At 44.0% G+C, this 26070-nt stretch overlaps 1 protein-coding gene across 2 annotated transcripts; it reads right to left on the bottom strand.

Annotated features, from left to right (window-relative positions):
* Positions 1 to 238: 238 nt before the first annotated feature.
* mbtps1 (membrane-bound transcription factor peptidase, site 1) lies at positions 239 to 25515 on the bottom strand. 2 transcript variants are annotated; one of them, XM_064951923.1, is made up of 22 exons: positions 25315 to 25515; positions 22474 to 23036; positions 14039 to 14299; positions 10864 to 11082; positions 10346 to 10456; positions 9995 to 10221; positions 9838 to 9905; positions 9585 to 9687; positions 9052 to 9203; positions 7643 to 7804; positions 4912 to 5056; positions 4636 to 4824; positions 4238 to 4410; positions 3947 to 4062; positions 3603 to 3759; positions 3118 to 3242; positions 2888 to 2965; positions 2658 to 2798; positions 2401 to 2532; positions 2143 to 2269; positions 1822 to 1952; positions 239 to 1041 (listed from the first exon to the last, which is right to left on the bottom strand). In XM_064951923.1, the coding sequence occupies exons 2-22, from the start codon at positions 22697 to 22699 to the stop codon at positions 827 to 829; spliced, it is 3258 nt and encodes a 1085-aa protein (XP_064807995.1). In that variant the 5' UTR covers positions 22700 to 23036; positions 25315 to 25515; the 3' UTR covers positions 239 to 826. The 2 variants fall into 2 exon arrangements, with proteins under 2 accessions (XP_064807995.1, XP_064807996.1); XM_064951924.1 differs by having other exon boundaries at positions 25290 to 25515.
* Positions 25516 to 26070: the final 555 nt, after the last annotated feature.

Genomic DNA, 26070 nt, shown 5'->3' on the forward strand with positions numbered 1-26070 from the left:
AATTATCATTTCAGATGCTGCCTATTTTTCCCATTCATTTGGGGTGAAGGCAATAGATGGTGTGGGTCATCTCGACATTAGAACACTGTTGAAAGCCTGACGCCTGCTAGATTTAGACATATCGTCTTGCATGCCGTGGCTTTCCACAATATACTTTAACAGATTAATTACATTAGAAGAGTATGGAGAAAGCTGTGTGTTTTTTGCATGGCACACAATACAACAATAAACAAGGGACCCAAGGCTAACGCTTTTTAATTGATGATATATTTGAAAAAGTTTGCCAAAGCTACTTCAATGACAGTTGGACTTTAACAGAATGCCTCACCAGGGCTCATTATATAAAATATAAAAACAAAGAATTAACAAATTAAGCAACCCTTAATCACCTGAACAGAAAGAGAAAAAAGCAAGTTCCAAATAAGTATTTCAAACCATCAGAATTTGTTTTCAATCCAGTTAATCTAATCTGACTTCAAAAGACCTTGAGGAAGATGAAACCAATCAGGGGATGACGCACAGATTCAATAAATACAAAAAGTGGACAGACACGTTTCATTCAAACTCCATTTGGTCAGTGGAATGAAAAGCTCTTGTGAAAAGTAGAGGCGAAAGAGGTGAGGTCCCGTGGGAAACATCCTTGTCTGTTTTGTGGGCTGCATATTTCAAAGTCAGACAAACACTGCTCATTAAATCAGCCATCTACCAGCCCCAACTCAAAGGCAGAAGCACACATGCAGTCAACACCTCAGTGGAGGCTAGTCTTCCAGAGTTCTGGGCCTTGTGTGCTGTGGCCCAATAGTCTGTGGTGGTTGGGAAGGCAGCCTCACACTGTAGGATTTTTGCCTGTTGGTGCCAATTGTTGCTGCTGTTGCTGCTGGAGGTACGTTGGACGTTTGACTCTTGGTTTCCGTCGTTTGGGCTTGTTCTTGGATTTGGTGAGCTGCACCACAAAGAAGGACAGCACAACCATGGCTCCCAGGAAGGCAAACATGGGGATGGTCTGGCCCACTTCCTGGTTGTAGCGGCCTGGCATTATACCTGGGGAGAAAACAGGAGTGTCAGTCACACAGAGGCATCACGCGGTACATAATGATTGTCAAAAATGATTAACAGTGACAAGACTGAAGAAACAGACCTCAGACATTTGAACTGTTTGTGTGTGCATTTTAGCCCCTGTGCAGTCTCATTTTATTTAACAAAATCATCACTATGTCTAATGAATCACTGTTTATTTCATGAAAATAACTGCAAATTAATTTGTTATTTTCCTGAGCCTACTTTTCTACATTTAAATACATTTACAAACACAGCCCTGATTGGTGGATAGGATTGTCTGAGCTGTTCCCAACCAGAGGTACTAGGACCCCTGGGGGTACTTGGCCTATCCACAGGAGGTACTTGAGAAGACTCATGAGACCATAGGTCTACTGGTAAAATGCACATGATTGGGTACTTCAGGAGTACTCCGGGCAGCGCAAAATTCCGTTGGTGGTACAGACTGCCTACCCCTCCAAAGTAGAAGGATACATATGGATATAAAAGACTACTGGTCATTGGTCAGAATAACCAGATCAGATTGGGATGTCATGATCCATCCCGCCTGAACAGGCTGAAATTCCAGGCACCTTCTTCAAACAGCTCTTACACAAAAAGGGCATAATCATTTTCACAATTTCTAAGTATTACTTCGACCTCGGTGTGAAAAAAAGTATAAAAAACAAGAAAAATCACCTTTTTAACTGCACTTCCCCTTTAAACAAACTGGGTCAGTAAGGTGATTTGGAGTCAGTGATCATTCTGATTGGTATATATTCTTACCTCCAGGGATATCCCAGGCTCCACTCTCCCCAGGGGACAAAGGCCGGACCTGGGGTCTATAGTTTCTGACGTTAGGCAGCACCACTTTGTCCATGTCAATAGATAGCAGCTTCTGGTGCTTCCATAGGTTACTGATAACAAATAGAACCAGGGAAAGTACAAATACATGGTTAAACATTATTGAGGAGATTACCAGTTAAGAAAGAGTGGCATTATTCAACATAATCTCTCCATCTGTTTGATAGAGAATGAGAGGAAAGTCGGGAGAAGGAAATTAACACTACAGGAGTTAGGGACTTTGACAGGTGATTTGGCACACACCTGGGTGCAGTCTCATTGAGTGGCTGTGGCTTGGACCATGACAGGTGAGGGCAGGCAGGGAGTGGGCGGGGCTTTGGGTCTCCCAAGTGAGCTTCTAATACCTTTGAGTAGCGATATAGGTGATTACCTGTGGAAGAGAGGAATAAAGGTACTGTATTAGCCATCATAGCAATTTAGTTTTAATTTTACTTAACTAGGCAAGTCAGTTAAGAACAAATTCTTATTTATAATGACTAAAGCTCTAGTGTTAGCCTTTACCCTCCAGTCTCTCTGGCAAGGGACGGTCGGTGCCAGTGGGAGGAGTCACCCTGCTGTTGGAGTGGATGAGGCTGGGAGGAGTCATGCTGTAAGAGGTGTACTGCAGAAGAGCATCCAGCAGCCAGAAGCAGTCTATGGGGGGGAACACACATCAACGGTCAAAATCAGACACGAACTGATCACAGAAGAGGAGTTCAAACCTTTATTTCAGAAACAGTTTTATAGAGAACAAGGAAAACAGCAGGTGGATTCTCTACCTTTCTGCCTGTGACTGTCATCTATACAGTTTGAGTCTCCATAAAGGGCTATCCGACCTCCCCCTTCAGATGGTGTTTGGTACATTCCCAGTATGGGAACGCCCTCCACAACTGCAGTCTCCTGCTTCAAGACCTCCAACCCTGAGAGCGGAGGGGTGGGGGAATATTCAGCAACATCCTCATGGTAACAGCTGCCAGGTGTGTTGTGGCAGTGAGTGTGTGTTATATACCTTGATCCTTTAGGGTCTTGGCAATCACAATCCCATCCTCTGGAAACTTTGCAATACTGCACCCTGATGCATAATACACTGAGAGAGAAGAGTTTAAACATTACACTAAATAACATATCATGAATTAATCCATCTAATCTGATTAATTTCTAGATTTACACAATGTATTTCAAAATGAGTGACACAGCAAGTGAATGAGGGTGTGTAAGAGTGTCAGAGTGTGTTCTTACTGTCGTGGTCTGCCATGGTGAAGTCTCCCTCATAGAGCCCATCACTGAAGGCCATCCCCCATACAGAGATCAGGTCATTCAGAGCTGGCACATTGGCGCCCCCTGTGTCTGGCATCCACCATTGCCTGAGGGGAATATTTTATGTGGTTGAAATACTATAACTACAGGGACTGTGGGTTATGAGTCAACCCACGCATCACTAACACACAATAGGTTGCAGAGGCAAGAGCAGAGGGCAGCACCCAATGAGAAGTTTAGGGGGTAAGTTCCTTGCACAAGGGAACATCGACAGTGGGTGGCCGAATCCCACTGAGATTTGAACCGGCAACCCTCAAATTGCTGGTCCACTTCTCTAATCTCAAGCCTGCTGCCTCCCCCTATAGTCACAAGGCATGATGCCCCATCTGTCCATTGATGTTTGAATGACGAATTTAGATCAGGAGGGGGATATAATAGGAGCTACACAGTGGGGTTGAAATACCTACCTGGTGTTTTCATCATAGAACTTGACTTTCCTCATGACAGAGGTGTTGTACCAGTCACTGAAGACAATGAGAGACAGTCCCTTATCAATGTCTCGCCGCAGCTTGGTTATCTCCTCTGGAAAGTACTCTTCTTCACTGTCCACCATCATGAATGTCCCTAAACACACAGGAGATGTCAGCCGAGACCAGACAGAGAAAAACAATAAGCTATGCATGCAGAGACACTAGAGTTATTGCTGTAAGCAATGACAGAAAAGCCATTTATTCATGTGCTGCTCTCCCATATCCCAATCTAACTTGTTTTTAGATTAGAAACAACTGACAAAGAGCAAAAATACTCTCACCATATTGACTAGCATCAAAGCAGGTGATGGGTGCACCCAGGACCTCCACAAAATAACCCATACTCCTCAGGTGCTGGTACATGTCCCTGAAGTTGGTGTGAATGTGATCTCCATTCCTACAAATGATTCAGACAAAACCAACATCAAGACACCAATTGCTCTTATGGCACGTTTTAAGAGTTGCACTACAGACGGCATCTTACCCCAAACAGCCAGTACACCTGAAATAGCCTAATCTTCTTTCTTAAAACTAAAATGATACTGAGGTAAATAGTTGTCCGAAGAACTCACCAGTCCAACGGGTCATTCTTCATGCGCAAGTTATCGCGAGGGAAGTAGCCAGGCGGATAGCGCAGGTTGTGGTACTGGTCCCACAGAACCCTCTTACTACGAGGAGGAGTGGGGACTATTTTCACCTTGACTGGTAGTTTAACCGTAGAGGTCATCTCCCCACCCACCTCAGACTGAGGAATTAGAAAATAATGAGGGTCAGAACATTGACCTTTGACCCCGGACACATGCTAACTCTAACAGTAGTATCCAAATATAGCTTTTTTTTTTTTAACTGTATGATGCTCTCTGGTTACAAATCTACATAAGAGGATGTCAGTGTGATATTACAGAAATCCCATAAAAACAGTGAAAGGTGAGAAGGTAACTATGTGAAACAGATCCTTGTTGTTACTCACATTATTCCCAGCAGGCGAGGCCACGGTTACCATCACATGACCCTGGGCAATCCCTTCCCATGATGCAGCTTTCTTGGCGACAGAGATGGAGACGGCCAGGTATCCAGCCCAGGGCCAGAGGACTGGCGAATAGGAGACGGCAACATCAATGTGGTCACCATTCTGCGGTAGGTAAGGCTGCCAGATGGGCTGGAGAGCACAAGAAAGAAACAGCATGTCAGATAAATGTATATTCATGTTTTGACATGAGACACAAAGCCTTCTATATAAAAGTACCTTGTCCAAAATTCTGCCAGTCACACCCATGCCATTGAGGATGGTGACGTTGACGATGGTGGGCATGCCACCGTAGTAGATGGGCTGGGAGCAGTAGGGCCACATGTAGGGGCACTCAGTCAGGTCGATGTAGCTGGGACTGAGACTAAAGACAAAACAGGATCAAATCAACATGAGATCAGGTTAGAGTTCTGATTATTGGACATTGCTAGAACCTTTCAAAGTAAAAAAAGAGTGAACATTTAACATTAGATGTGACTTGACTGTAAAGTGAATACTATGTAAAGTGAGTGCGTGTTATGATGACGAGCGTGCAGAGTGTGCGTGTTATGATGACGAGCGTGCAGAGTGTGCGTGTTATGATGGCGAGCGTGCAGAGTGTGCGTGTTATGATGACGAGCGTGCAGAGTGTGCGTGTTATGATGACGAGCGTGCAGAGTGTGCGTGTTATGATGACGAGCGTGCAGAGTGTGCGTGTTATGATGATGCAGAGTGTGCGTGTTATGATGACGAGCGTGCAGAGTGTGCGTGTTATGATGACGAGCGTGCAGAGTGTGCGTGTTATGATGACGAGCGTGCAGAGTGTGCGTGTTATGATGACGAGCGTGCAGAGTGTGCGTGTTATGATGACGAGCGTGCAGAGTGTGCGTGTTATGATGACGAGCGTGCAGAGTGTGCGTGTTATGATGACGAGCGTGCAGAGTGTGCGTGTTATGATGACGAGCGTGCAGAGTGTGCGTGTTATGATGACAAGCGTGCAGAGTGTGCGTGTTATGATGACAAGCGTGCAGAGTGTGCGTGTTATGATGACAAGCGTGCAGTATGACAAGCGTGCAGAGTGTGCGTGTTATGATGACTAGCGTGCAGAGTGTGCGTGTTATGATGACAAGCGTGCAGAGTGTGCGTGTTATGATGACAAGCGTGCAGTTATGATGTGCAGAGTGTGCAGATGTTATGATGACAAGCGTGCAGAGTGCAGAGTGCGTGTTATGATGACAAGCGTGCAGAGTGTGCGTGTTATGATGACAGAGATGTGCGTGTTATGATGACAAGCGTGCAGAGTGTGCGTGTTATGATGACAAGCGTGCAGAGTGTGCGTGTTATGATGACAAGCGTGCAGAGTGTGCGTGTTATGATGACAAGCGTGCAGAGTGTGCGTGTTATGATGACAAGCGTGCAGAGTGTTATGCGTGTTATGATGACAAGCGTGCAGAGTGTGCGTGTTATGATGACAAGCGTGCAGAGTGTGCGTGTTATGATGACAAGCGTGCAGAGTGTGCGTGTTATGATGACAAGCGTGCAGAGTGTGCGTGTTATGATGACAAGCGTGCAGAGTGTGCGTGTTATGATGACAAGCGTGCAGAGTGTGCGTGTTATGATGACAAGCGTGCAGAGTGTGCGTGTTATGTTATGATGACAGTGTGCGTGTTATGATGCAAGCTTGCAGAGTGTGCGTGTTATGATGACAAGCGTGCAGAGTGTGCGTGTTATGATGACAAGCGTGCAGAGTGTGCGTGTTATGATGACAAGCGTGCAGAGTGTGCGTGTTATGATGACAAGCGTGCAGAGTGTGCGTGTTATGATGACAAGCGTGCAGAGTGTGCGTGTTATGATGACAAGCGTGCGTGTTATGATGACAGTGTGCGTGTTATGATGACAAGCGTGCAGAGTGTGCGTGTTATGATGACAAGCGTGCAGAGTGTGCGTGTTATGATGACAAGCGTGCAGAGTGTGCGTGTTATGATGACAAGCGTGCAGAGTGTGCGTGTTATGATGACAAGCGTGCAGAGTGTGCGTGTTATGATGACAAGCGTGCAGAGTGTGCGTGTTATGATGACAAGCGTGCAGAGTTATGTGCGTGTTATGATGACAAGCGTGCAGAGTGTGCGTGTTATGATGACAAGCGTGCAGAGTGTGCGTGTTATGATGACAAGCGTGCAGAGTGTGCGTGTTATGATGACAAGCGTGCAGAGTGTGCGTGTTATGATGACAAGCGTGCAGAGTGTGCGTGTTATGATGACAAGCGTGCAGAGTGTGCGTGTTATGATGACAAGCGTGCAGAGTGTGCGTGTTATGATGACAAGCGTGCAGAGTGTGCGTGTTATGATGACAAGCGTGCAGAGTGTGCGTGTTATGATGACAAGCGTGTTATGCAGAGTGTGCGTGTTATGATGACAAGCGTGCAGAGTGTGCGTGTTATGATGACAAGCGTGCAGAGTGTGCGTGTTATGATGACAAGCGTGCAGAGTGTGCGTGTTATGATGACAAGCGTGCAGAGTGTGCGTGTTATGATGACAAGCGTGCAGAGTGTGCGTGTTATGATGACAAGCGTGCAGAGTGTGCGTGTTATGATGACAAGCGTGCAGAGTGTGCGTGTTATGATGACAGAGCGTGTTAGAGTGTGCGTGTTATGATGACGAGCGTGCAGAGTGTGCGTGTTATGATGCAGAGTGTGCGTGTTATGATGACGAGCGTGCAGAGTGTGCGTGTTATGATGACAAGAGTGCAGAGTGTGCGTGTTATGATGACAAGAGTGCAGAGTGTGCGTGTTATGATGACAAGCGTGCAGAGTGTGCGTGTTATGATGACAAGCGTGCAGAGTGTGCGTGTTATGATGATGAGCGTGCAGTGTGCGTGTTATGATGACAAGCGTGCAGAGTGTGCGTGTTATGATGACGAGCGTGCAGAGTGTGCGTGTTATGATGACGAGCGTGCAGAGTGTGTGTAATACCTGGCCTGGGGTTTGTAGCTATTGAGGATCTGGTAGGCTCTGATGAGGTCCAGTTTTCCGTGGCCCTGTTCAAACATGTTGACTCCAGGGAGCCTCCGTGCTGAGGCGATCAGAGCCTGCTTCATACTGGCTGGGTTCACCAGCTCTCTGTTCAACACCGTGCTGTAGGAGGGACACGGCTGGGTTAACTATTACATTAGCTTTACATTATGATTCAATGAAGATAGGACATATGAAGCAAGAGCGACCATCTGACTCAACAGCTTGCTATGAGAAAGAGAGAGGGATGATGATGTTTTAGAGAGAGATGGAGATAGGTGTAATAAACCAATTTGTAAGAGACGTGAGAAGTCTGGATTAAACTCTGTCTGGATCTTAAGAGAGACCTACATAAAAAGTGTAGAGAGAAAGTGAAAGTGTGTCAGCTCCTTTCCTGGAGGGAAAGTAGATTGTTAAATGTCTGTGTCCTTGTTTTGAAGTGAAGGATATCTATTGACGTTTCATTTATCCCAGAGTCCACGGGAAACACAACAGCATCAGACCACTTATACACAGACAGTACAGTCTGGCCGTTAAACTGTAACTGCATATCGAACCTGAAGACTATTGCAATTTATCAGCCCTTCCGGACTCTTAGTCTGTCACTAACACTGCAAATTAGGTTTTCATGGTCTCTTAGAAAAATGCTGCTGAGTAAGGTCTATTTCAGAAACTGCAGAACTAGACCACCTTATCAATTGGATGCTTTAATGCTACTGGGCTGAAGCTAGCTAATGTTTGAACACAGAAAATGTATGAAAACCCATTGAGATATGTACGTCTTAATGGTAATTATTGTTCAACATAACAGTAAACTGCTGGCAGACTACAGAAGAATGTTCACCCTTTGGCCAGGTCTCAGCATTTCACTTAAAGTAATAATGGCAACAGCCAATCCTTAAGACAGCAAATTACTTTGAGAGTTCCATACCTGAGGCAGACCGTATCAGGTGTGTAATTTATGGGGTGACGTTATTCTGCTCCCAGATAAAAAGCAGAAACTCTCTCAAAGATGGCTGAGATTAAGACCATGAAAAACATCTGGAACAACAGTGTTATCTCCAGTGAGTGCGTGTGCGTGCTTGTGTAGGAGGTGAGATAAGACCATATGATAGGGAGAGGCCAGGGGAAAAGGGAGGTGTAGACAGCCAGGAAGGGTGGTGGAGTTAGAGCAAGCAACAACACAGTTTTCTCAAGGTTACACATTTGCTGGTTATGTAAACATTGCACCTCCACAGCCATCCTGGGAACTGGGTCCTTTGCTCCTTCCATTTCAAAAGCAGAGTCATATGGCTTAGGTGACTGATGGAATATATATATTTTTTAACAACGCTGATGCAGCTGTAAGGGTAGTCATTGAAATGACTTACCTCACCAGTAGGGTTACAGCTCCTGCCACCACAGGTGACGCTACGCTAGTCCCTGAGAGAGAGCGACAGCCCTCCTTCATCCCTGAACCCCTCACCCCAGAGCCATAGGTCACAATGTCAGGCTTCACTCTGCCATACCCCCCAGGCAGCTCCTAAAACACAAGACAGAATCATGTTGAATAAAGAGTGGGAGAGAGGCAGTATAGGAGAAAGAGTGACAGAGGAGAACATGGGACAAATCCTACAATGTTTGCATTCCTCATTTACAGTATATGTCCCACAAAATACAGGCTATGAAGTGCCACATGCTTCAAGGTCTGAGCACAGAGCACATTGAACTCCTCCATCTCAGTGTTTTTCTATGGCAGAGACGGGGGCTGCAGATCAAGGGTTAGATGTCTAGTCTGGGACTGATAACAGGAAGGCTGGGGAACAGAGTTCAGTTTACTCTGACTGGGAAAAGTAAGAATACACTGAGATAGACATGTGAGAAGGTACTCTGGGTTATGCTGTGGGTTGTGATGGAGACGTACCCAAGTGGTCATCCCCCGGGAGGAGAACCTGGCAATGTTGTCCTCAAAATCAATCCCACCGACCCCAATCACATCCATCTGATCCGCTGGGTTGTTGAGGGTGCTAGGATACACAGGGATAAAGTATCATCAGTAAAAACTCTATGATTACATATATTTGGTTCATAATAGCTCTTCAAACTAATCAGTATCTTGCACCAATCAATACTACGTCCTCTAGGCCATCACCTCTCCTCCCAAGGTCAGAACATACCCATAAAGTGGCCCATCGTTCCCAATGGCAGAGACCATGATAACCCTGTTAGCAGTCAGCTCCCAAACCTGGCACACACAAACACACATTTTGATAAATTCAGAGTGGGAAACACGTTAACGGCTTCGGACAGATTCAGACATCTTCTTTTAATCACCTTATCAACAAAGGGGTGGTCCATGAAGTCTGGACCGCCGATGCTGAGGTTTAAGACATCAATCTTCTTCAGAATGGCATAGTTAAAGGCATCCAAGAACCAAGAGGTGTATGACACCTGATTGTTGGTGAACACTCTGAAGATGTGAAGCTCAGAGTCTGGGGCAAAGCCCTGACACTCTCTCATGCTGGCAATGACCCCTGCTACAAAGGTACCATGACCCAGCCCTGCAGAGAGAAAGATACCAAATGTAGTGTAGTGCAATGTAGCACAAATAGCCATCCACTCCTCCTCAAAAGCAGATCCCATCACTAAGCACTACCAGAAATCTTGACCAGAGCATTATCTTACCATCATCAAGTGTCTTTTCATTGGTCCAGTTGGTTCTCTCCTTCACATTCTTAAAATGTGGATGTTTCTCACTGAGTCCTGTGTCAAAAACGGCCACCTTCACCCCGGAACCTACACACAAAGAATACAGATATTTAGAAACATGCAGGCTACAGTAGACATGTTAGTGTAAACCCAGAAACACACAAGGGAAAGGTCAGTTGTACAGTTGTACATTCAGTTGTACAGTTGTACAACTGAATGCCTTCAACTGAAACGTGTCTTCTGCACTTAACCCAACCCTTCTGAATCAGAGAAGTGCGGGGGGCTGCCATAAATCGACATCCACGTCTTTGGCGCCCAGGGAACAGTGGGCACCTGTCGAACTGCCTTGCTCAGAGGCAGAACAACAGATTTTTACCTTGTCAGCTCGGGGATTCGATCCAGCAACCTTTCGCTCTAACCACTAGGCTACCTGCAGTCCACAAGTGTTTATACACTAATAGACAACTAAATAAACACACAGTGTCTGTCCTCACCGGTGTATCCCATCTGCCAGAGGACATCTGCCTGCAATATCTGGGCCACGTGTCGGGGGATAGCCCTCAGAAGCCTCCGGCTGGAGTGACGGCCCGTGGCGTGCCAGAAGCCGAAGGCCAGAGACAGGCTGGTCCGGCGCAGCGGACGGGACGACTGCCACGACTGCCACTTCTGGGTCCAGCGGGTGTCGTTGTTGCAGGTTGCCCCAGGATCCGGCACTGAAAAGAAGGGATGACGAGAGGAAAACATCAAGAACAAGATCTTTAAAAAACACAATCAATGAAAAGCCCAGGAGCGCAAAACAAACATTCAGTTATACATTGGTGTGTGCTCAATATTGAGAGAGATGGATAGCTCCCAATGTGATGTGTAATATCTTGATTCTGTATGCAGTGAAGCAATCTGCTGTTTTCATTTCAAATCAAAGATCTACAGAATACGCCAAACCGTGATTTCCGACTGAATCTGGATGATGATTAGCTACTGTACTGAGTTTATCATGCAGAATACATGAGGTTGTTGAACATGATTGGGTTCAAAAGCAGATAGCTCACTCAACAGCGACCAGACCACTACAATAATCAGAGTCAAGAGAAGGGTGATGGTGGTGGGCAATTAACAAGCACCGCTGATCTAATCATGTGAAATGGCCCTACGGCAGTAAGTTAGTCCTCTTCTCGCTGGCAACTGCTCAGTGACACTGACAGATGCAGATGCTGATGGCTCCTCTATGAAGTCTAATTACATTGACAAAAATTAACAACATGCAACAATTCATAAGGAAATCAGTCAATTGAAATAAATAAATTAGGGCCTAATCTATGTATTTCACATGTCTGGGAATACAGATATGCATCAGTTGGTCACAGACACCTTAAAAAAAAGGTAGGGGTGTGGACCAGAAAACTAGTCAGTATCTGGTGTGACCACCAGAGTTGATTGTGGCCTGTGGAATGTTGCCCCACTTTAATGACTGTGCGAAGTTGGTGGATATTGGCGGAGCATCGATCCAGAGCATCCCCTAACATGCACAATGGGTGACATGTCTGGTGAGTATACAGGCCATGGAAGAACTGGGAATTTTTCAGCTTCCAGGAATTGTGTATAGATCCTTGCAGCATTGGGCTGTGCGTTATTATGCCGAAACATGAAGTGATGGCGGCAGATGAATGGCACGACAATGGGCCTCAGGTTCTCGTCGTGGTATCTCTGTGCATTCAAATTGCCATTGATAAAATGCAATGGTCTTCCTTGTCTGTAGCTTATGCCTGCCCATACCATAACCCCACCATGGGGCACTCTGTTCACAACGTTGACGTTCTTCGGTTGTGTAAACCCACATTTTAATCAGCTGTCTGGGTGGATGGTCTCAGACCTGATGTGGAGGTCCTGTCCTGGTCTGGTTACACGTGGTCTGCAGCTGTGAGCCCGGTTGGACGTACAGCCAAATTCCCTAAAACAACATTGGAGGTGGCTTATGGTAGATAATTTAACATTCAATTCTCTGGCAACAGCTCTGGTGGACATTCCTGCAGTCAGCATGCCAATTGTACACTCCCTCAAAACTTGAGACATCTGTGGCAGTGTTGTGACAACACTGCACATTTTAGAGTGGCCTTTTATTGTCCCCAGCACAAGATGTACCTGTGTAACAATCGCACTGTTGAATAAGCTTCTTTATATGACACCTGTCAGGTGGATGGATTGTCTTATAGCAGAGGAAAAATGCTCACTAGCAGGGATATAAACAAATTTGTGTACAAAATAAGAGAAAGCTTTTTGTGCGTATGTAAAATTTCTGGGATCTTTTAATTCAGATCATGAAACCAACACCTTACATGTTGCATTTACATTTTTGATCAGTGTACATTAAACTCCGCGATTCTCCTACAGTCACTCCAATAGTGATGGCCAATCATATTTATTACCACCTCCAAATGAAGCCGGGCAGTCAAGCTGTAAAATTCAGATAATTTTAAGTTAGTTAATTTCCAATACCCCAAATCAATTAGATAATGTTTAAATTGGTGGCAGTGAGTGGTACTATTGGTAGGGCGGCGCACAATTGGCCCAGCGTCGTCCTGGTTTGGCCGGTGTAGGCCGTATGTTTTAAATAAAAATGTGTTCTTAACCGACTTGCCTAGTTAAACAAAAAATACTCTGGGGTGGAGGGGGGGCTCCAAAGTGCCCAGACATAGCACTCTTTCATCCTAGCAGAGAGACTTCTACCAACCCGCAGGCACAAACAGAGCTCTCCTTTCTGCCAGCCCCCCACCAGTCTGGAGCTGCCCTACTGCTGGTTAGTACTCAGGGGGTATGTGTTGCAAGATATATGATCCCTACTAAGCGTCTAACGCGTCCAAACAACACAGAAGGACAGAACAGAGCACTGAAACGGTCTGGAACACTACAAAGACACACTGACTAAACTACAGCTATTGTGTAGCGGGGATAAAATATTCACCTACATTTACCTCTGACAAAGCAGTCAGTGTGTGGGGTTCAGTTTGGTGAGCAGACGTGTGTGAGATCAAACAGTTTCATGAAACAGTTTCAATCGAGGGACAATAAGATGGTGAGTTTACAAGGGGGAGAGAGTGGGGGGAGTGGTCAAACGTGACTGAAAGGCAGCTATACGATATGACACACACGTATGGGGATATGGAGATGGTCCAGAGACTGGTTAGCTGACAACGGCAAAAAAATTATATGCACACTTCCAAAGGGCAGAAGGCCGTGTGTTATGGTTCTGAATGGTCTGATAGCTAGCAACGATGACAAGAAACTGCCATGTGGTGAATAATAAGTGGCTCGTTTCAGCTCATTTGATCCATGTCTTGTTTTGAGGTGTTTTGACTGATGTCACATATGCTAATAAGGCAAAAATTTGCTAGCTGGCTAACCAATGTCTAACGATGTATTTGAGAGACAAGTGCTTATTGCACAACTTTATTTATGTTTTCAATAAACATTGGAGGCAAAATATAGTTTACAATCTAAGCCAGTCCTGTCTGTTTTGCCCCATAGTTGCGCATGTGTCGGGTTTGTTTCTAAACACCCAACCCATCTAGAAGACAAAAGCATAAAATATGTGGATCAGTTAAAACAAGAAAAGCAGGGCTGAGCAAAACATGTGGAAATATTTGACTATAAGAGGCAAAGACAGAGACTCACAGTCGGGTGTATAATTGAGTGTGCGGAACACCTTGCGCTGGGGCGTGACCCTCTTGATGTAAGGGTGGTCCTCCAGGGTGAGCAGGCTGCTGTGAGAGGCCTGGCGGATCTGCACCACCTCAAAGTCACTAGGGAAGTCACTGGCTGGGTTCTTCCGGGGCACAATGCGCCAGTCCAGGGCCTCGGAGCTCTTCAGAGCACTGCTGATGAAGTGGCTGCGTGCCTTGGCTGTAAAGTAGCCATTAAACGCCACAATGTATTCTGTAGAAAGAGGAGAGAACATGGTAACCGTTAAGTATCTCCATGGCAGTTGCGCTTTCGGCTGTGGGAGATTCCATGTCAACAGATTTATATGTGGCATTGCCATTTGGGGAGAGAGATAAAGGTAAAGCTGGAATAACGCCATTGGTTTAACTTGGCAGTCCCTGAGATTTTTGTACATTGCAATCACAGTAATATTCTTGTCTCTAGAACAGTGATGAGCAACTTTGATGGCGGCGGGGGCCACAAAAAAAAAATCTCTACTCACCAGTGGCTCACAGGGCTGTGTACCTACACATGCAGTCAGGGCCTGCCCAAGCCTTTTGGCCCCCCCATAGAGAAAATGTTGCCTTTTTAAAACAAGGTTAACACAATTGTACAAATTTTGCCATAGGGCGGCGAGAAGATTGCCATTTTTTAAAACTAATTCCTTGCAATTCTACACATTTTGCCATTACTTATGCCATATTAATATGATATCGGAGTGAGATAGACTTAAGGCGTCAACATGCTTCAGATTGGCTGGCACCTAGCCGAAGTCAGCTAGCTGAACCGAACGAGTGTGCTCGCATACTCCCTTAACACTAGAATCAGCATTGGCCACTGACATTTGATTTTGTAAATAAAATAACATTTAAATCAGCCCACCTCAAAAAAGCTGTCCTGTTCTTTTCCTGACTATTCCTAAATGTTTGTATTTTACACTGCTCATGTCAGAATTTTTCAAATCACAAGTATTTAGAGTCTTTAGCTGTTTTTTCACACCTACTCCAAACTTAACCCGTCAAGACAATGTGCTGTAGGATGTAAGTACCCAGCCAGGCGCTAATGTGTCTCTCTCTGACAAATGGTCGAAAATTGTGCACCGTACTTCAAAATTGTATTTAAATTTAGGCCTAACTGAATGATAAGGAGGGTGAAGAGGTTAAGTCAATTTAGAAAGACAGTGTAATGATGAGTTTGTGTTATGCCTATCAGCGTTGCGCTTGTTCATTTGACCGTGCGCTTTGGAGGTTGATACCATTCTCTTTTATGTTTTACTATGTAAAAAGAAGCTGTTACAGAACTGTTCTATTTACTGTAACTCTTACTAATGGAATGTATTGTAATGGAAAAACAAACATGCTGTGTTGCAAAAGGCCTTCAGAATAACGCAAAACATATCCTTGACTCAGCAGGCCCATCGAGACTACACTGGAACTAATCTCACACATACAAGTTAGCCTATAGACAAGAATAAATTGACAATCTGTTGAGTGACAATATTAGGCCTCAGTTCTTAAATTGTACATGAAGAGATGGGCGAGCGCACCTTGTAATTTACAGATGCAGGGAAAGGACTTTTATCAAATCCTCCTTCAGGTCACATGCAGGTAAAATTTAGATTTCTATATAGGTCTCAGAAATAGTATATTGTGCAGTTTGTTACACCTACCTTTGTCAAATAACTGAATTCAAGAGGTGCAGCTCTATTTCCAAATTTGACTTTTTCCAAGAATATCAGTGCTGTCCATCAATTCAGCACATGACCACTCGTGCAGCAGCATCGCTCTAGCTACTAAGCAAAAACTAGTAACATATTTAAAATATGCTATTTATTTACACAATTCATCCTTTACAATTGTTCATGCACTGGTGCCTTTGTTTTAGGAATACAGAAAATAATTTCACCTACGCACCTGGCTGATCATATCTTTTTCATTTCTACTTTGTCAAAAGAAGCTGAAACTGGACTTTAATTACTAAATCAAACCCACAAATAAAGTTGATCAAATTAATTACACTGTAATGTTTTTATTGTAAGCGGAATTAAAATAGGCTATAGGCTTTTTTTTCTAGGACTTCGTAGAATTATACAAAACCAAACCTTGACTATTGAAACAAATAACTATTGTTATTTATACATTTCCACAAATATGTAATTAATCTTTTATAATAGTTCATGCACCATTTATCAAGCATTGATGCTTAGATTTGCTACACCTTGCAGGTTGATATGCATCTGATGGATATGCAGGAACGTTCTCTAGTGGGTACTTATAGGCTGAAAGGCCAGGCGGTTCTAGAGTCAAAAGACATTCGCTTGAAACACGAGAAAAAGTGGCAATACTACCGTTTGTCAATTGAGACGCCATAGCCAGCATACACTTCCTCAAAATGGTCAGAATTAATCTAAGATAACTCAAGAAATCTGTCATTAATTTTGACGTTTTTTGCAGAGGAGATCTTAGTGGCACAATTTTACAAAAACAAGTCATCTCTCGTTGAATGACAGACTTTATTGAAGAATCCCTACTGTTGACCAATCACTGACAAAGGGGCGTAGACTTTGGCTCCAGACTTCAGGGTGCCTCCAGAAAAACGAACAAAAACATCAAAATGTTGTCATAATATATGCACGAACTCTTCCGGCTGGGAAGCTTGCAGACACCTTTACAAAATCAATGGGGACGCCCCAATCCGTAATTCAACCATGATTACTAAAAGGTTAGATAGCTGGCTACACTAACTGACCAATCTAAAAATGTTTAGCTGACATGGGCTAAATAAGTGACCATCAGTGAATGATATGAGAGAAACTGCTGATACACATCCAAATTTCAAAATTGCATCTTGTGTATTCTACAGTAACTGATTTGAGTCCCCTCCCAAAAAAAACAGTATTTTGGGGGGGTTTGGAAATTGAATTGTACCAAATTGTATCAGCATATCGATTGCGCAACCAGGGCTGGAAAAACCTTGGATCATTGCTATTCTAACTTCCGCGACGAATATAAGGCCCTGCACCGCTCTCCTTTCGGAAAAGCTGACCACGACTCCATTTTGTTGCTCCCTGCATACAGACAGAAACTAAAACAAGAAGCTCCCGCACTGAGGTCTGTTCAACGCTGGTCCGACCAATCTGATTCTACACTACAAGACTGCTTCCATCATGTGGACTGGGATGTTTCGTATTGCATCAAACAACAACATTGACGAATACGCTTATTCGGTGAGCGAGTTCATTAGAACGTGCGTTGAAGATGTCGTTCCCATAGCAACGATTAAAACATTCCCAAAGCAGAAACCGTGGATTGATGGCAGCATTCACGTGAAACTGAAAGCGCAAACCACTGCTTTTAATCAGGGCAAGGTGACCGGAAACATGACCGAATACAAACAGTGTAGCTATTGCCTCCGCAAGGCAATCAAACAAGCTAAGCGTCAGTATAGAGACAAAGTAGAATCTCAATTCAACGGCTCAGACACAAGAGGTATGTGGCAGGGTCTACAGTCAATCACGGATTACAAAAAGAAAACCAGCCCCGTCACGGACCAGGATGTATTGCTCCCAGGCAGACTAAATAACTTTTTTGCCCGCTTTGAGGACAATACAGTGCCACTGACACGGCCTGCAACCAAAACATGCGGACTCTCCTTCACTGCAGCCGACGTGAGGAAAACATTTAAACGTGTCAACCCTCGACAAGGCTGCAGGCCCAGACGGCATCCCCAGCCACGCCCTCAGAGCATGCACAGACCAGCTGGCTGGTGGGTTTACGGACATATTCAATCAATCCATATCCCAGTCTGTTGTTCCCACATGATTCAAGAGGGCCACCATCGTTCCTGTTCCCAAGAAAGCTAAGGTAACTGAGCTAAACGACTACCGTCCCGTAGCACTCACTTCCGTCATCATGAAGTGCTTTGAGAGACTAGTCAAGGACCATATCACCTCCACCCTACCTGACACCCTAGACCCACTCCAATTTGCTTACCGCCCAAATAGGTCCACAGACGATACAATCTCAACCACACTGCCCTAACCCATCTGGACAAGAGGAATACCTATGTGAGAATGCTGTTCATTGACTACAGCTCGGCATTTAACACCATAGTGCCCTCCAAGCTCGTCATCAAGCTCGAGACCCTGGGTCTCGACCCCGCCCTGTACAACTGGGTACTGGACTTCCTGACGGGCCGCCCCCAGGTGGTGAGGGTAGGCAACAACATCTCCACCCCACTGATCCTCAACACTGGGGCCCCACAAGGGTGCGTTCTGAGCCCTCTCCTGTACTCCCTGTTCACCCACGACTACGTGGCCACGCACGTCTCCAACTCAATCATCAAGTTTGCGGACGACACAACAGTGGTAGGCTTGATTACCAACAACGACGAGACGGCCTACAGGGAGGAGGTGAGGGCCCTCGGAATGTGGTGTCAGGAAAATAAACTCACACTCAACGTCAACAAAACTAAGGAGAGGACTGTGGACTTCAGGAAACAGCAGAGGGAACACCCCCCTATCCACGTCGATGGAACAGTAGTGGAGAGGGTAGCAAGTTAAGTTCCTCGGCGTACACATCACAGACACACTGAATTGGTCCACCCACACAGACAGCATCGTGAAGAAGGCGCAGCAGCGTCTCTGCAACCTCAGGAGGCTGAAGAAATTCGGCTTGTCACCAAAAGCACTCACAAACTTCTACAGATGCACAATCGAGAGCATCCTGGCGGGCTGTATCACCGCCTGGTACGGCAACTGCTCCGCCCACAACCGTAAGGCTCTCCAGAGGGTAGTGAGGTCTGCACAACGCATCACCGGGGGCAAACTACCTGCCCTCCAGGACACCTACACCACCCGATGTCAAAGGAAGGCCATAAAGATTGTCACAAACCGGCTCAAAGCCCGTAACAAAGGGAGACAACGTGGAGATAAGGAGTAACAAAATATATATTTATTAACCAAAGCAACTAAGGAAAATATACAATGGTGTGTGTAATCAGTAATGTAAGTGAGTGTTTTGCATGCATGAATGTGATAATGCAGGGTGTTGAAAGGTGCCAATGCAAACAAACAAAAGGCCACCAAGAACCACAACACAATCTACAAAGGTGTCTGCATGGAGAGAGTCTCCTCCATGAATGTGGAAGAGGTCTATTTATCCTGGGACACACCTGGCCCAGGTGTTTCCCATGTAGCTGACGACCCTCCCAAACTCCGCCCACCGGCATCCTAATAAGGAAACAAGAACAAAGACAGAATACGGCAGACAGAGTGGGAGGGTCGTCAAAAGATCATCAAGGACAACAACCACCCGAGCCACTGCCTGTTCACCCCGCTATCATCCAGAAGGCGAGGTCAGTACAGGTGCATCAAAGCTGGGACCGAGAGACTGAAAAACAGCTTCTATCTCAAGGCCATCAGACTGTTAAACAGTCACCACTAACATTGAGTGGCTGCTGCCAACACACTGACACTGACTCAACTCCAGCCACTTTAATAATGGGAATTGATGGGAAATGTAAAATATATCACTAGCCACTTTAAACAATGCTACCTAATATAATGTTTACATACCCTACATTATTCATCTCATATGTATACGTATACTGTACTCTATATCATCTACTGCATCTTTATGTAATACATGTATCACTAGCCACTTTAACTATGCCACTTTGTTTACATACTCATCTCATATGTATATACTGTACTCGATGCCATCTACTGTATCTTGCCTATGCCGCTCTGTACCATCACTCATTCATATATCTTTATGTACATATTCTTTATCCCCTTACACTTGTGTCTATAAGGTAGTAGTTTTGGAATTGTTAGTTAGATTGCTTGTTGGTTATTACTGCATTGTCGGAACTAGAAGAACAAGCATTTCGCTACACTCGCATTAACATCTGCTAACCATGTGTATGTGACAAATAAAATTTGATTTGACATCGGTTACACAAGCCATTAGGCTGATAGGCTTGAAGTCATAAACAGCGCTGTGCTTGCGAAGAGCTGCTGGCAAAACGCACAAAACTGCTGTTGGAATGAATGCTTAAGAGCCTGCAGCTGCCTACCATCGCTCAGTCAGACTGCTCTATCAAATCATAGACTTTAATTATAACATAACACGCAGAAATACGAGCCTTTGGTCATTAATATGGTCGAATCCGGACACAATAATTTCGAAAACAAAATGTTCATTATTTCAGTGACATACGGAACTGTTCGGTTGGCATTCGTAAGTCTAAACATTCTTGTTACATTGTACAACCTTCAATGTTATGTCATAATTACGTACAATTCTGGTAAATTAGTTCGCAATGAGCCAGGCTGCCCAAACTGTTGCATGTACCCTGACTCTGCGTGCAATGAACGCAAGAGAAGTGACAATTTCACCTGGTTAATATTGCCTGCTAACCTAGATTTCTTTTAGCTAAATATGCAGGTTTAAAAATATATACTTCTGTGTATTGATTTTAAGAAAGGCATTGGTGTTTATGGTTAGGTACAGCCGTGCAACGATTGTGCTTTTTTCGCAAATACGGTTTTGTTAAATCATCCCCCAGCGTTGCATCAATTAAATGCAACGCAGGACACGCTAGATAAACTAGTAATATCAACCATGTGTTGTAGTGATTATGATTGACTAGTGATTATGATTGATTGATTGATTGATTGTTTTTTATAAGAGAAGTTTAATGCTAGCTAGCAACTTACCTTGGCTTCTACTGCGTTCACGTAACAGGCAGTCTCCTCGTGGAGTGCAATGAGAGGCAGGTGGTCAGAGCGTTGGACGCGTTAACCGTAGGGTTGCAAGATTGAATCCCAGAGCTGACAAGGTAAAAATCTGTCGTTCTGCCCCTGAACAAGGCAGTTAACCCACCGTTCTTAGGCAGTCATTGAAAATAAGAATGTGTTCTTAACTGACTTGCCTCGTTAAATAAAGGTGTAAAAAAAAAAATAATAATAATAATAATAGGTGCCCAAAAATACCGATTTCCGATTGTTATGAAAACTTGAAATCCGATTAAAATCGGTCAACCTCTAATAAATATGCAGTTTATCGAACAAAACATACATGTATTGTGTAACATGAAGTCCTATGAGTGTCATCTAATGAAGATCAAAGGATAGTGATTCATTTTTATCTATATTCCTGCTTTTTGTGACTCCTCTCTTTGGCTGGAAAAATGGCTGTGTTTTTCTGTGACTTGGTGGTGACCTAACAATTGTTTGTGGAGCTTTCACTGTAAAGCCTTTTTGAAATCAGACACTGTGGCTGGATTAATGAGAATTGTATCTTTAAAATGGTGCCTAATACTTGTATGTTTGAGAAATTTGATTTATGTGATTTGTTGTTTGAATTTGCCGCCCTGCAATTTCACTGGCTGTTGGCAAGGGGTTCCGCTAGCGGAACGGGGTTTCACAGGTTACGGCACACCTGTTAATTGAAATGCTTTCCAGGTGACTACCTCATGAAGCTGGTTCAGAGAATGCCAAGAGTGTGCAAAGCTGTCATCAAGGCAAAGTGTGGCTACTTTGAAGAATCTTAAATATAAAATAAACTTTTGTGGTTACTACATGATTCATTGTTTTGATGTCTACGTTATTATTCAACAATGTAGAAAATTGTTAAAAAAAGAAAAGAAAAACCATGCAATGCGTAGGTGTGTCCAAACCTTTGACTGGTACTGTATGTTGGCACAGCAGAGACATAAAACAATTCCTTATTGACTCTGCACAAGGTCCTTCAAATAATCTTGACCCCTTAGCCCCACCACTCTGTCATGATGACCTCTCGCCCTGTTTCACAATGCACTGCTCTCACTGGGTCACTAGGAATTCGTAAAAAGGGCTGTAGCACAAAGGACACATTCAGCCGCAGGCCAATATTAAGGGGACAATAACTATCACGTTATATTCTGGCATGGCGTTTTGTCAGCCTTGTCCACAGCAGGGCTGCAAAGACAAGCATCCAGACAGACTACTCTGACTGGACCTTTAAGAGGAAGGAGGGGAAAAGGGGTGTTGGGACAACAGCCATTGAATACCCCAATACTGTTTGCCTGCCAAGCCTGGAATCTCCAGCCAGGTAGAGTAGTGTAGAAAAGCTTGACTGTGATCGTCCTGCAAAGGCTCACATTGTGTTGTTGGTCTATGGTCAATGGGTGGCAATTCATTAAACACAAACACCATAAAAGAGAAAAATACACTTGACTTGCATGTCATAAATGGCAATCATCTTAAACAAATCATATGTGACCTGAAAATCTCTCAAACATAATGTGGCTGACAGAGGAAATATGCATTCATCAGTCTGTTTCAATTATTGTTTACACTTTCACAATGCTTTAAATGTGTTCTAGTAAAAGCTTGATAAATACAAATAGACAACAGCACTTACCATGTTCAACTACTTTGGTGGAGAATTCCAGCTTCACAGTGAGACTTGAGCAGTTGGAACTGTGATTCCCATCAGGGTTGGGAGATGAAGTGGAGGTGGATGCGGTCCCATCTCCTCCCTCTGTCCCCACTAGAGGCAACCTGCCACATAGCAGGGCCACTAGTAGCGTGAAACATATACGCACCAGGGTCATGGTCCAAGCAGTTATTTTCTGTTCACCACCCATCAGAAATAGTCTTTATCCCTCCAAGCCCAGAGCAGGCTTCCTAGCAGCCAGGGGCAATTGTTTATCATATGACAAGACAAAAATAACGCTGATATGGCAATCATCCATCAACAGAGCAGTTCGTGCCCAAAGCTCACAGATGTCTTCATTGCACACGGCCTGATCTTTTCATTTCTTTCTGCGTTTCCTCTCCATCTTTGAAGTCCAGCGTGTAGATCAGTCCTTCAGCCAGGCGACTATCAAAGGATACATTTTTACACACTGAGGAGATCCAAAGGCTGATGAGGAAGGTGGGTGTTTGGCTTAGAGTTCCACTGCAGATATTTTACTCAAATATCTGGAACGAAATGGAAGACACTGTAGTATTAACAAGACAATCAAATCTAGCCTAACGCACACATACTTCAGCAACTTGATGCTTTCCCTTCCCCAATCAAATCCATCTACTTCAATTCTATGTCGTTTTGGAAGGTAAGTAGCATCTACAATGTAATTTCAGTATTGAGTTACAAGGCAACATAAATTCAGAATGGGTTGGTCAAATGGACCTTAACCATTTTCACTGCCGTTTTCAGGGAGAGGACCTCCACTCTCGCACAGAGTCTACTATAAATCTGGAGGAATGCCGAAACACGCAAACTCAGCCACAAAGGCTTGGCCCCAAGGGGGAAAATCAGCCATCATTGGGATAGGTCAGGGGCAGCCTTAAAACCCCACCCCATCAATAACAGACCCTGGACAGGTGGGGTATAATTTCCTTTCGACGGCCTGAGGCATGGACCAGTGGTGTATTCATTCAGCAGATTCTGTTGCAAAACATTTCTTAAAAGGAAACAAGGAACTCAACAAAGAGAGATCTTGCCTGAAAACCTATCTTGAATAGCATTGAATTCTACATCAGGCAGAAATGAGCATTTGAATCAGGAAAGTTTCCTCTCATGATCTCTACAAGCCTGAATGTTGAATAAGAGTATATTTCACCTCTTTTCCGTGCAGTTGTTCCTTTGGCGGTAGGAATGTGAGACAATATATCCACAGGAAAGTATAATTACATCAACTTTTCAAAGCGCATTCAGATTTATAAGCTTGCACAGAAACCATGTAAAAACAAGTATGCATGCATTTATTTTTATATTGTGTACATTATTCAACATTCTGGCTTGTAGAGGTCGACCTATAAAAATCTCATTTCTGACCGATGTAGAATTCTATGCAATTCAATGTCAGGTTTCCACCTGAATTTGTCCCATAGAAACTCTCGTTTCACTCTGTTTGCTAACATTTGGTTCTTAAATTGAACCTTTATTTAGTTAGTTAAGAACAAATTCTTATTTACAATGGCGGCCTACCGGGGAATAGTGGGTTAACTGCCTTGTTCAGGGGCAGAAAGACAGACTTGTACCTTGTCAGCTTGGGGTTTCGATCCAGCAACCTTTCGGTTACTTGCCCAACGCCAGTAACTGGCCCAACGTTTTCCGTAATGAATACACGCCAGTTAGATAGTGCCACTAAGGTAGCCTCTCTTCCAGAAAAATATGGACAGCTCCCTCCCATTGTGCACACCACGGGCCTTTCTGAGATCCAAACCAAACCACTAGTTCTGACTCCGACTGGGAACATGGTCTGCGGATGTAAATTAGGGCTGTAAAGTCTGACAGGACCACTTGTGTCAACATAACGTTGACATGAGAAAACGCCACCAAACCTCTCTGGACAGCACATCAACCCCCTCTAACATGGTGACCAAAAAGAAATGTGTGTGTATAATATATATATATATATATAAACCATATGACTCCGAACTTTACTTAGCAAATGAACCGGGACACCAATCTTATTTTCAACAACATAACTATGGTGAAGTTGTTCGATAAAAAAAAATGGATTGCTACATTGAGGGGCAACTAGTAACGTACAGCTTAGTTGAGCATTTTCCAATGTGATGACATTTTATATGTTACCTGTATCAACGTCAATCTTTGATATACTAGCGAGCTAGCTATAACAAGAAGCAGATGTAAATAAAAAGTGGCAAGTGTGAGTATAACTAACATTAGGCTAGCAAACAATGTGTTGTTTGTCTAGTTCAAACGTTTTGGGAGATTTCCTTAATATATTGTTAAGCAACACAGGCTATCTAGCTATATTTTGTTGTTGTTTATTAGCTAGCTCTATTAGCATCATCGTTAGTTAGCATCATGATAATGGATAGCTGGCTAATAATGGTACTGTTCAAGACAGCCCCCTCCCCCAAAAAGCTAGCTAGTTAGCTAACAAAGCAACTAGCCAGTTAACGTTAGCTAGCTAAACGCACTCGTTAAAAAACACGCTATTGGTAGTGTTATGCTGTATAGCTAGTCAGCTATTGTAGCATGTTGATAAAATACCTCAAATTGCCTAGCTTGTTCGCAATTATTAGATTACTAACTAGCAAGTTGTCTAGCCACAGTAGCCGACAGTGTCAACACACCACTGTTTATCTCGTATTGTGAAACGCAGCTAACCTAACGTTAAAAGACTAGCTATTAACGTTACATGTCAACACATGCGTACGCCAGACAGTATCCTGCTAGCTTAGATATCATTTTACCTGGCAGACAGATATAGCTTCTCACCTTTAACGTGCTTGACGCCAGCATGAATAATGCAATTTCATATAATCTTGTATGACGTGTTGTGGTGAGGTAGCTAGCTTGGTCTCAAACAAAACCAATAACTTCACGGCCGCAGAACACTAACGTTCAGCTAGCTAGCTAACCATCTTTTTTCCGCTAGCTAACCATCGTCATTCTGCAACAACACATCATGGCGTTCGCACATTTGTTTGTGCATGTTGCCACCTACTGTGCGGGAGTGTGTGGTCGATCACGTTACATTTTGTGATACAAAAACAAAATGTGTAGGGGGGCTATTGCACCACCAACTAACCCTACGCCTATATACCACTATTTGATAAAAATACAAAATTTAAATAAAAAACACCACCCCATTCCACTTCTTTGACCCTAACTGATCCTACTCCAGGCTGAATGCCTGGGGGGAAGGGACTCTTTGCTCAACACACTTTGTTACTCTTCTGCAATAGAACCTTCTCTGCAGATACCTGTCCTGTGTGGCTCAGTCGGTAGAGCATGGCGCTTGCAACGCCAAGCGTCGTGGGTTCGATTCCCGCTAGGGCCACCCATATGTAAAAGTAGTGGCCCCAGCCGACTTGTAAGTCGCTTTGGACAAAAGCGTCTGCTAAATGGGATATATTATTATATTATTATTATATTATGATATATTACCACCACCACACCTATTCTCTGTGATCTAAGTTATATTTCTGCAGTACAGTTGTTAACCATGGGAATGAATGCTAAGATGCCAAT

The sequence above is a fragment of the Oncorhynchus masou genome, chromosome 31 (assembly GCF_036934945.1).
Source record: "Oncorhynchus masou masou isolate Uvic2021 chromosome 31, UVic_Omas_1.1, whole genome shotgun sequence".
Classification (NCBI taxonomy): domain Eukaryota; kingdom Metazoa; phylum Chordata; class Actinopteri; order Salmoniformes; family Salmonidae; genus Oncorhynchus; species Oncorhynchus masou.

What these genes read in the sequence shown, in the direction of transcription:
- mbtps1 (XM_064951923.1), bottom strand. Translation starts at nt 22,699, where the DNA reads ATGGGTGGTGAACAGAAAATAACTGCTTGGACCATGACCCTGGTGCGT. An exon ending in AACGATGGGCCACTTTATGG is followed by an intron (nt 9,688 to 9,837) that starts GTATGTTCTGAC and finishes TGTGTATCCTAG; the next exon opens with CACCCTCAACAACCCAGCGG. An exon ending in CTCAATGAGACTGCACCCAG is followed by an intron (nt 1,953 to 2,142) that starts GTGTGTGCCAAA and finishes ATTTGTTATCAG; the next exon opens with TAACCTATGGAAGCACCAGA.